The sequence below is a fragment of the Scyliorhinus torazame genome, chromosome 6, assembly GCF_047496885.1.
Source record: "Scyliorhinus torazame isolate Kashiwa2021f chromosome 6, sScyTor2.1, whole genome shotgun sequence".
NCBI classification, from domain to species: domain Eukaryota; kingdom Metazoa; phylum Chordata; class Chondrichthyes; order Carcharhiniformes; family Scyliorhinidae; genus Scyliorhinus; species Scyliorhinus torazame.
Genome location: NC_092712.1, coordinates 301030544 through 301042257, shown reverse-complemented (window position 1 = coordinate 301042257; position 11714 = coordinate 301030544). Strand labels below are relative to the sequence as shown.

Below are 11714 nucleotides of genomic sequence, written 5' to 3'. Positions count from 1 at the left end.
GAAAGAGAGAGAATTGACAAGAGAGAGAGAATCGACATAAAGAACGAGAATTGACAGAGACAGCGAGAGAGAATTGACAAAGTTGAGAGAGAGAGAAATTTGAAAAGACCTACGGTCCAAAACACTTTCATAAATCCCAGAGTTCACCTCATTTTAGCCAACGTGTAAAGGAACATGCGGTAGACCTCACACTGAGTCTACTAATTAATACCAGTTTTCAAACACTACTTTTAAATAGTGTACCTATATAAAACTGGAGGCAAGTAGCGAATTAAGAGAAACACTGTGAGAATGCATGTCCCTCCACAGCACGTGCATTCCTTCAATATAACTAGCAGATTGGTCACATAATTACTACTTGAAATGTAAAGAAGTAACTAGCAGTCAGCTCCTCCATCCGCACAATAGGGTGGCTGAAGGAATCGCCTTTGACCATCGCATTTAAAGAGGGGCTGGATTGATGGAGACACATTACCCTGTGAGCTTGCTGGCGTTAGCTTTTCTATGACAATCCACAGGTGATTCCCCGTGTCCTCAAATCACAGCCTGATTGCTCCAATTTGGCAGTAATCTAATAAGAAAATGATTGCAATTACTGACTATTTGTTGTCTTTAGATAGCAGAGGCGATAAGGAGCAGTTTGATCCGAAATGTCAACTGCGGCTGAAGGTTCCCTGCAATCATTCGGCAACTCTTTAGCTTCTGGAACAGATAGAAGCGCGAGAGAGAAAAAAAAGAGGGAAAGGCGCAACATATTTTGAGATTGGAGACGCCACAGGAACCTAAATCAAATCCTTTAAAAAAAATTAAGGTAGTAATTTAGGTATGCGTTTGTACATCAGCAATCTTGAGGGGCATCCCTCTCTTTGGCAACGATCGAGCCAGAAGTTGCAAACCCGAGACAAGTGAAAACAAAGTGAAGAGTCCAGTTCGCAACACACGGGGTCGGCACTCGAATCGAATTGTCATTTATTTATAAACAAACAATGCAAATGCCTTCAGAATAAGTTCAACAAGAAGGAGTAAAGAAAATCGCGATATACAGTTTACCTTTTTTTTAATACCGGAAGGTGTAAGGAACATCAAGAGGAATATTTAACAAGAAGATTCGAGGGCGCCTTTGGATTCGAGCACGGGGACAACTTTCGGCGCGCGGGGGCCGGGGGGCGGGGGGATTTGGTCCATGTTAAAATATAATACCCGGCAACAACTTAAAAATAAATTACTATCCGCCATTTACAGTTTAGGACAAGTCCCAAGTCAGTATTTTAATAGATTTGAGACAAACTTTGTAATATTTTAAACAACTTTTTTTTTGCAAAATAAAAGCAACTTACGTTTCATTTGGAGTAACACTGTCCTTTTAACCAAATTTCAAAGTGGGTTTGTTTTCTGCTTATATACATATGTGGAATAGATATATAAACACGGTCTGTTGTAAAGCAAATCATTTGTTTGTAAACGTGTGTGTGTGTGTGGGTTTGGAGAAGGGATTTCTGGCTCAGTATTTGCTACAGTCATATACAAACGAACCTGAGGTGCGGTAAAGTGACTGAGGCGGCGGAAAGGAGAGTTGGCAGCTGCTATTCCCATTGACATGTGCCGAGCTGACCCCGGAGTTACTGAGGCCCATTCTCTGCGACTCAAACATTTCCCGGACCGCGTGGAAGTTCTGCTGCTGCCCGGGGTAGGCGCTACAAGCCAGGTGGCTCAGATCGCCGGCCTGGTTGAGGTACCAAGACGCCAGGCGTCCTGCCCCGGGTCCATCCTGGCCGTTGCTGAGGCCGTGGCTCAGGGAAGAGGCGCTGGAGGTGGTGCTGCTGGCGGGGATGCTATAGTCTGGGAGAGGCTCCTCCGCGGCGCCCGGCATGTGAGCGCCTCTCTCCCCGGAGTACAGGCTCATGTTGCAGTGGTAAGTCCCCGCGCTGCCCCCGCCGCCGCCGCTGCCCGGGTGGCTGCAGGAGGAGCTGTAGACGGAAGGCTGGCTGGGGGTGTAGCTCAGGGATAAAGCCGGCGTTATACCTGTCCTGGAGGAAGCCACCAGGCTGGGGTTGAGTTCAGTGGAGCCTTGGGGTGACCCTCGCAGAGAGCTGACCATGTTCTCCACGCTGAAGGCCTGGGAATGCTGCTCATGGCTGTCCAGGCTCATGGACCTGTTGGACGGGCTACTGCTGGACACGCTGCTCCTGTCCGGGCTCTCCATCTTGGGCACCATCCCCAGGCTGGGGGAAGCTGCCAGCGGAGGGGAGGGCGCCCCGTTCTCCGTCTTGATCTCCTGAAGCCTCATGGTGTGCGAGCTGGAGGTCTTGTCCGAATCCTGGGCCGGCTGCCGGGGCTGCGGCTCCTTGCCCTGTCTCTCCTTCTCTTCCTTCTCCCGCACTGCGTCCTTCTTCTTAAAGCGCCTCCTGCGCCTCAGGAAGCTGCCGTTCTCGAACATGTTGTACGAATCGGGGTCCAGGGTCCAGTAGCTGCCCTTTCCCGGTTTCTTATCATCGCGGGGCACCTTGACGAAGCACTCATTGAGGGAGAGGTTGTGGCGGATGCTGTTCTGCCAGCCCTGCTTATTCTCCCGGTAGAAGGGGAATCGCTCCATAATAAACTGATAGATCCCGTTCAACGTGATCTTCTTGTCGGGGGCGTTCTGGATGGCCATGGTGATGAGGGCGATGTAACTGTACGGAGGCTTCACCATGTCTTTGGGCTGAGGCTGTGGAGAGTAGTGCCCATAGGACCTGGCCATACCGGCGGCGTACTGCTCGTGTGCGGGGTGAGCGTACATACTCATCGGGGCTGGCATCCCGGTGTAGCCCGGGCCCGGCCGGTAGTAGTTCTGGTCACTGATGTAGGGCACAACACCCAGAGAATTGGGGCTGGAGACTGAGTAACGAGCTTGCATTGCTGCCTTCCGCCTTGCCAATCTCACTGCTCTTAATTCCCTCCCAACTCAAATAGCAACACAGTGCAGAGCGAGAGAGAGAGAGAGAGATCCAGGCTTAGTCCAAACGGCACACAAAACTTTAACTCTTCGCTCCAAACTTTCTGATTTTTTTTTCCTTCTCGTCTCTCCCCCCCTCCCTTCTTCAAATTGTTCTTCTTCTTCTTCCCCGCAGGCTGCATTGGGGGTACGGGGGGGGGGAGGAGGAGGAGGGGAAGGGAGAGGGGGGGTGGGGGGAACCTTCTGAATTTTGACCATCCGTCACTTGACAAGACTTTTACGCTGTTTCCACCCCCCCCCCCCTTCCCTCCCCTCCCCCCTGGGCTCGGCCCCAGCCCCTCCCCCGAGGCAACAGCGTCCAATTGAAGACTTTGCCGCCCTACACGGAAGACCAGTTGCTGCTGTTCCTGGCCACACACACACACACACACACCCCAGAGCAGAGGTGCCGTCTCAATGCTCCATCCCACTTCTCACACCAGCCCCCCAGTCTGCTCCCAAAAGCAGGCCACTTAAAAAGGCAATGCCCTCCTTTCTGGACATCTGTGCCCCCCCCCCCCCCCCACCCTCCACCCCCTCCTCCTCCTCCACTTTGTTACATTTATGTTGTTGTTCTTAACCTTTTCTGTTTTTAACCCTCCTGCTGAACTCGGATTTTAAAGATTGGCGCGCGGCTGTTATGAACCAAACGACTAAACAAAATAAATGCCCATACCCGCAACAACAAAACAAAGCATCGCTCTAGACGTAAATAATACTCTGGATGGAGATTTCACCTCAATAGGAAGACAATTGATTTTTAAAAAAAAGTATTCTTCTGTTTTCAAATATTGTTTTTTTTATATGATTAAAAAGTATCTGGAAGGTGCGCCCTGCTCCCATTTCCAGTTGATAATCTTTCACTTTGAAAAGCTGAGGGACAGTTGAAAATGGTTTGTGTGACCCTCAGTGTGGGGGGAGCTGGGAGTGTGGGACCCTGCCCGCTCACCGGGAGTGTCAAGGCTGAACTAGTGACTGGTCTCTCCCCCCCCCCCCCCCCCCCCCCGCAGGGGTCCGCCTCGCCCACCCGTCTCAACAACTGACTGCACAATGAGGCGAATAATGATCAAAAGGAGCGAAAAGTCGGCACCGTCCCACAACGTGAATGAAAACATTCTGGGTACCCTCCTCCCCTCCCAAAAAACAGACCCCCCTCACAGATGTGAAAAGTTTAAGACCCCCGTCCCAGCTGTTGGGTGAGGTGTTAAATGGACTCGGTGGTCCCCTTAATTAAATCCATTCCTAAACTGCTCGAGGTGTGACTCCATTTGGAGCTGTGTGTCAAATGGATTTGTTCAATTCTCTCGTTGAGCCAAACGGGATTGTGACAGTGGGGGGGGGGGGGGGGGGGGGACGGGACGGATTCCCACATTCTTCGGTACCCATGGCCCCGGACTGGGAACACTGGAATGCGCGGATGGTCAATTTCGTTAGAAAGCAATCAACAAATCCCGAATGTTCAATGTTTACTTGGGAATTTGATGTCAGATTTTAACTTTAGACAATTGCAATACTCCAAAGCACCTCCTCCGACAATCTTAGGTCGTATTTTTCTCTCACAGGGTTCGTACGAATGAATATAACTGGGAATTGTGTTCAAAACATCTTTCCAGTGGGCACTTGGCGCCTGTGGGAATGCACATTTTAAACCATTATTAATGATAAAACTGTAATATATCGCTTCTTCGGGAATTCGCCAAAATCCTAGATGGGGATGATGTTTCTGACAGGTTCAAATATGAAGGCAATTTCCATTGCTACAATGGAAAATGTCTCCAATTGTCCTAATATTCTATGGCTGGCTATCTGAATGATCGTGGAGTGCTAGGGTAGTCCGCAGTCATGATCGATTTGTCACTGAGGGTAGAGGTGGCCCCCTTATTCTTGAAATCGATTGGTTATCAATGGCAATGAGGCTTTGTAAGCAATCCATTGCAAACTACAAAATAATCCGACCAGGGTATGCAAAATTCCTCTCTCCAAGTATAAAAAGAAGGAATTGATTGGAAACATGACTGCGTGGAAATAACGAGTCATTCACGTGTTAAACGAGGACTTGAAGCATCCGATCGCTTTAAGCGGGGCCAATTTTTAAAAAAAGAACATAAAACGAAAAATGTGTCTCAGGGAGTATTGGTCTAGTTCAGCACTCGGATTCTGGTGACTGCATATGGATATATTTTGTACTAGTTTTATTGTGTGCCTGGAATGGTTTCAGATTCGCCGCCGGTTGAGTTGCGGTTTTGTTTTTTGCTTTCGAAGTGATCCTGCTTGGTTGGGTACAATGCGATTGATTGTATTCCGTCCGGGGACACTGCAGGTGGATCTGGCTTGTTCTTGGGGCCATTCCTCCACACATGAAGACCTCAACGTGAACTTTGTCCCACCTCCGGCTATTTGTGCAGCAACAGATTCCGTCCTTACCACACTCTCCCCACAGTCAAAAAGTCAGATTTTGAACGGAACCGGTCCACTGCTCCATCCCTTTATTAAATTTTTTTAAAAATGGGACAGCTTAATATTTAAGTCATTGAAATCAAAAAAGCGCCATTTGAAATAATTGAATACAGTCGAGATTTAAAATATTCACTCAAGTGTGTCCAAGGAGGATAATTGCAGAGATCCCAGATTATTCTGAAATATTGTACTTTAATTTGTTACAATTGATTTTACTGTTAGGATTATATATAATTGTTCTGACGCATTATTAGAAGGATTGGTTGCTTTAATATCAGTTTACTGTACACGTAGAGGCAACCGTCAGTGACCAGGCAAATTTTAATTGTACCCACATCACAAGTGAAAGGAAAGATGTCAAATTCCTGTTGTGTTTTGGTATTCCTGACGCTTTATTTGTGTTTGACACGGTCGAACGGGGACGTCTAAACAGTGCAGGAGTTGGACACTCATCGACAATTTCAGTTGAACTAGGCACATAGCTTCTGCAGTGCGTGGAAGGTAAACAAGGGGGGCAGGCTCTTTTTTGTTAATTCCCCCCCCCGAAATGTTTCATTTGAACAGTTCAAAATGTGGGGGAAATAAACACGAGGTGCCCCCCCCCCCCCCACCCCCCTCTCCCTTCTGTAAGGTCAGAGTTGTGAGCGGGGACGGTGAACGCTAATATAAATAATAATATTATTGTTATGCTAATATAAATGGATTGTGACGGAACCGATGAAATACCCATCCTCTCTGTATCACTGCAGAGGTCGCTCTCCTCTGTCGCCTACAATTCTAGTTCAGAACAATGACTGTTCAAAGTTCTGCACAAACACACAATATTGAAACTCACCTACTGTTTGACTGGGGCGGGGGGGGGGGGGGGGGGGGGGGCAACGATTTGCCGCTACTCTGAACAGCAGCAGGATGGGAGAAATTCCACCCTCTTCATATTTTTAATGATTGTTTATTCGGAGGGTCACCGACTGGGGATTGCTGATCCATACCGCCGCTCCCACTGGTCATTGTTCATGTCACAGAAATGTACTTTAAAAAAAAACATGTTATCCAACGAATCATATGGAATAAGAAGACGTTTATTGTCGGTGTATGCATCTGCCTGGGCAACAAGATACAACCAAATTCAGCAAGTCAAATTCAGCTGTACTTCGATTTATTAATAGGCGTAAAATTCGGATACATTATTATCTAAGACTCACTGAGATTTGCATCGTTTTATGTGCCTCGCGTATAATGAAGGGACGTCACATCGACCAGGTTTTAGATAACAGGATCACACGGAACTACGAATATAATGATAGTTGAGGATATTATATTCCTCTGATAATTGCAAGCATTGCTGCGGTTTTCGGGCGGTGGATGGCCAGGGTTTATTTACTTGCCCCCATTTAAATCCCTGAGTTCCCATAACCCAGAACCTGATTTGAAAAAAATCTCAGTCTGCTCGCGTCGGCTGTGTGAACTACACTTCGATGTGCGCTGGGAATGCAAATCAGAGTCGATCCAATACTGTGAAAATAAACCTGAGTCTCAACTCCAGGAATGGAAAGGCTGACCCTGTGGAGGATCAAGTTAATGAGAAGTGCGCCGAGGCACACAGATACCGTATTCCAATGTAATGTATATGCGCGGTACTTACGCAAACCCACTCTGGAAGCAAAACTAGAGGTAACAAAGAAAGTCTCAAAAACTGCAACAGAAATGTCTTACATTGTGTGAGGGTGTAATGCAAGATTTTCTGTAAGATGCCAGCGGCCCTGATGTTTTTGTTGCCATTTGAAAGCTAAGACACATAATGATCTTTTTCATATTAGGGTTCATTAAAGGACGCATAGATCTATTGTAGTCATTTTAAACTTATGAAATATCTGGGAAATGGGTGAACAAGGGGCTGCTGCACTTTTTGCGGCAATTAATTAATTCACAGAGGCAAAACGCATGGGCAGAATTGGATTAGCCTGGCCAGTGTATGCCGTGTATGGGCAGCTATGTCTGTGGCAGACAGGAAGGACACCTGGATATGTGTCTGTGGCAATGTTCAGCTGGAACCCACCCGCAGCAGCGTGTACCCCAGGCGCCCCCTGCAGGATGTCACCGTCCCCCCCTCTGACCAGGCAAAAACCTCCCAAATCCACCAAGTTCAAACTCAAACGCGGCTCAAACTCGCACAGACGGGCAGTTTTTGTAAAGGTTAAAAGTTTGAATGATCTCGTACCGCGCGGGGAGAATTAAGATGAACGTGTCTTTGCAGAATGGACAGATGCTGAAACGCCGCTTGTGTGATCCTATAAAACCAGGAATCAAAGCAATTCTTCACAAAACCACGAGCGTCCGATGCAACAAGATGCAAACACCGTTTAAACATCTAGCTTACCCACCGACACCTCCACTTGTACAGGTTGAAAATACACAACTTAATTTTTCTTTTCATTTTAATTCACAGCATTTTATCCAACATTGTCCTCCGGAGTGAACTCGGCCAGGTTCATTCCGATTGTAAGGGTCATCCGACATACATTTCGTTGTCAGGATTTGCGGTGAATCGTTGCTATTAACACTGAATCTCAGTGATAACACATCTTTAATACACTGCTCTTACCTTTAAACAAAGACTGCGAAACACTTTGACCAATTAATTACAATGACTATTACTGATGTGACCACTAAACGCTATCTGGGTGAAAGGGACATCATGCGCTTGGCGGATGTAAATTCAATATTTTTGAATTGTTCAGAAAAGCTCAAAAGGGTCATTTCCATCAGGAGCATCAGTGTGGCTGTCTGCATCCTGGGATTCTGAGGGTAGACTTCCCCACAAACAAGTGCACAGAAACACGGGAATATCCAGTACCACAATCAAATGTTTGTTCTCTCTCTTTATTCCCTTGTTGTATAAATCTCTTATTGGCTCCTGATTCCCAGAAATTAATATCCCCCCCCCCGCCCCATTCCCCACCACCGAAAAAGATAAAACGTGTTCAAAATAATGGCGAGACAGAATTGACGACTATTTTTTTGATAACAAAGTGCGCTGCTGCCTGGAATCCGATGGGGTTCTGAATGTTAATAAAACCACTGCCCGGAGTCTCTTGTTTCTCAAGAATGGACCCGAAACTTAGACGTTTTGAGGGGAAATCGCCTCCTTTCTGGTGGTTGGAGAGACAACCTTCCGCTTGTTTATTAGAGAGGGGTTTGTTTTGTTTCAAATTCACGCCGCAACAATCTGAGAGGGAAAAATATATCTGGAAATGGGGAAAAGGGACAAATATGATTCCACTGCGAAGTGGTGTTTTGTTCGTTTAGTCGGCTGCGGGAGCTGTTGAGTGTTTTCTGGTAGGTTACGAACAGGGTAAGCATTAAAAAAAAACCCACAAATTAAATTCTGCAGATGTACAAAGTAAAAAGGGAGGGGGGAATTGGATGGAAATACTGAACCCCAAATTTATAGGCAAACAAATCAGACATATGTGAATTTTATACATTGTACCAACTAATAATTCAAATTACACCTTTAACTTTTTAATTTAACTGGAAATTACTTTTTAGACATGCGAATAAATTTCCCCATTTCCAATACATAAATAGATGCACACATTATAGTGTGTGTATACATGGTTACAGTTGCATCTGTAGCATATACATATTCGCACACTGATGTATTCTAAATGTCGAAGTATTTGTTCCCTAAATGCAAATAACGTTTGATTTCACGGTAATTTCATTGCAGTGTTAATGTAAACCTACTTGTGACAATAAACATTATTATTGTTATTCTAAAGGTGTTGGTGGTGGTAGCCGAAATTTCGAGATTTCCAACGAGAACTCGCCTTTTGGGATTTAGGTGATTTAGATATTTTCATTGTATTTCCAAGTGCTTCCCCGTGGAAGTGATAATGCATCTCAATTTTTTTTTTAAAAACACCGATTAGTTTAGTCGATAAACCGACCTCCCCGGTCAATTACTAGAACGTCACCGGCAATTTTTGATCAGGGAAATTCCGTTCACCGCATCGGCACTTTAATGCGGGAAAATATCCGCGGAATCGCAAAATGCAAACAGTTCTGTCAAAAAAATCAAACCTGCTCACCGAGGGGTGTCACTGGGGGGCAGGAGGAAAGGGTCTGAGTCCCAGGACCTTTTCAAAAACTACCACTGGCCAAATAGCTGGGATATACACTGCAAGGTGTAACATTTATCACTGGTGGCTGTATCACGATTTTAAAAATATCTCGGTGTTCAGGACCTTTAATTATAAAGAATTAGCCACTTTATAATCAGAGCGCCTCCAAGCCTTTCCTTATATGATTTTTTAAAAATAAATGAGATTCTGTTAGAGGTTAAATTAGACTCTAACATTTCTAAAACCATCTGGATGCTCAAAATACGCGGGATTGGGGGTTGATTAATTTATCGTTTGCGCTTTAAGCATCTTTCACAGTTCGGGGACGATACGGGGAGAATAGCAGCGCATTCCTACACATTGCCAGAGGAAAGAGTGCGGAGCAATCCATAAACAACAGTACCAAACACTGCCATTGCTTCACCGCAGAGTGAATGTGGTCTTTTGTCCCAAGCAGTCCTCTGAGCCGCTAAACGGCGCCATCCAGTGGAAGTCAGGTGCATGGCCAGGCTGCACGGGACAGGAGGTGAATGTGAAGCAGCCTCTCTATCCGGGGCTGAAGTTTCAACAGGAATATTCACAGGTGCTGGGCTACCTTCGGCCTGCCGATGGGCTGAGCTCACCGTCAATAGCCTGTTGCTCACCTCTCCATCCCTCCCATTACAAATCAAGCCTGCGCACATCTTTGAGAAGTCTGAGAACTCTTGACATCCAGAAGGACAAGGAGCGAATGCATCGCCCATTTCCAGATTCGCCAGCCCTCCTCGCTGTCAAAAATCAGGTGGCCCATAATAGCTGCAAAAAGAATACATCTAGTTTGCTGGGACATGCTTTCTTGAATTGCAATCATGAATTTGAGATCAAGGCTTCTATGCAATGGCAGTAAACTGAAATTGTGGAGACTGGGGTTTTCGTTTGATTTATAGTCTGAAGCCAAAATCTTTTTGACTAGATTAGAGCTACTATATTAGCAAGAGAGAGAGAGGAACAATGGCTGTATCGGCTTGGCATGCGATCAGAGGCGGCTTCTCTGGGAGATGCTGGGGAATCTCAGCAAGTACAGAATTGTTTATTTTGGGTCCTTTCCCTTTTCCAATCTTGACACAGGAAGAAGGATGAGCTCCCGAACAGTCGCTACTGGCCCCACTGCTCTTTCCAACAGGGAGGAGGCGGCCGGATCCCTGGATGACGGGAATTGGAATGCACCTCACTAAAACCCACCCGCAGAAAGGCAGCACACGTGGCCCAGCCTCTGACCAAAGCACGAACCAACACGGAGCACGGAGGCCAAGGCTGGGCGCTTTTCGCCAGCGTGATCCCAGGGACGCTGGGAGGGTCACAATGTACAAATGACCAGAGCAACGCCCGTGGTGTGAGAATTGTACACCCTCTCCTCCCAGCCCCACCTCAGGCTGGGGGTCCAGGTCAATTCCACTACAATTCCAGGTCCTGGCACACTACAGTTAATAAGGCGGCACGGTGGCACACTGGTAAGATGGCACAGTGGTTAGCACTGCTCCCTCACAGCACCAGGGTCCCGGGTTCAATTCCGACTTTGGGTGACTGCAGAGTTTGTACGTCCTCCCCGTGTCTGCGTGGGCTTCCTCCGAGTGCTCCGGTTTCCTCCCACAGTCCAAAGATGTGCAGGTTAGGGGGATTGGCCATGATAAATTGCCCCTTAGTTTCCAAAGGCTGGATGGGATTACAGGGACAGGGTGGGGTGCTCTTTCAGATGGTGAGTGCAGACTCAATGGGCTGAATGGTCTCCTTCTGCACTGTAGGGGTTCTATTCTATGATTCTAAGTTCAGGTGTCAAGAATACATGCAAACTCACTTATCAGTTTAATGCTAATAGTGTTTTCTCTTGATCCAATGCTACCCCAAATCAAAGGGGGATTTCCAAATTAATTCATTAACCACAAGGTATTTGCTGGTGTTTCAAATACCTACAAACATATTTAAAATGGCGTCTTGTCCTTATAGAGTGCCACCGAAAAGATTGATTTAAGAACACCAATCGCAAAGCACCCAGTTTCAGTCATTTATACATGACCAGGACCATCAGCCATTTGCTATTAGCCAGGGGGTAAAATCCAAACGAACTACACAGCTAGATTGCTTTTGATTTGATTTGATTTATTACTGTCACATGTATCAGT

The 11714-nt window shown here is 46.4% G+C and overlaps 1 protein-coding gene across 1 annotated transcript; it reads right to left on the bottom strand.

Annotated features, from left to right (window-relative positions):
- Window positions 1-952: 952 nt before the first annotated feature.
- Window positions 953-3165, bottom strand: LOC140425526 (forkhead box protein C1-B-like). The gene has a single exon (XM_072509921.1). The coding sequence runs from the start codon at window positions 2894-2896 to the stop codon at window positions 1502-1504; it is 1395 nt and encodes a 464-aa protein (XP_072366022.1). The 5' UTR covers window positions 2897-3165; the 3' UTR covers window positions 953-1501.
- Window positions 3166-11714: the final 8549 nt, after the last annotated feature.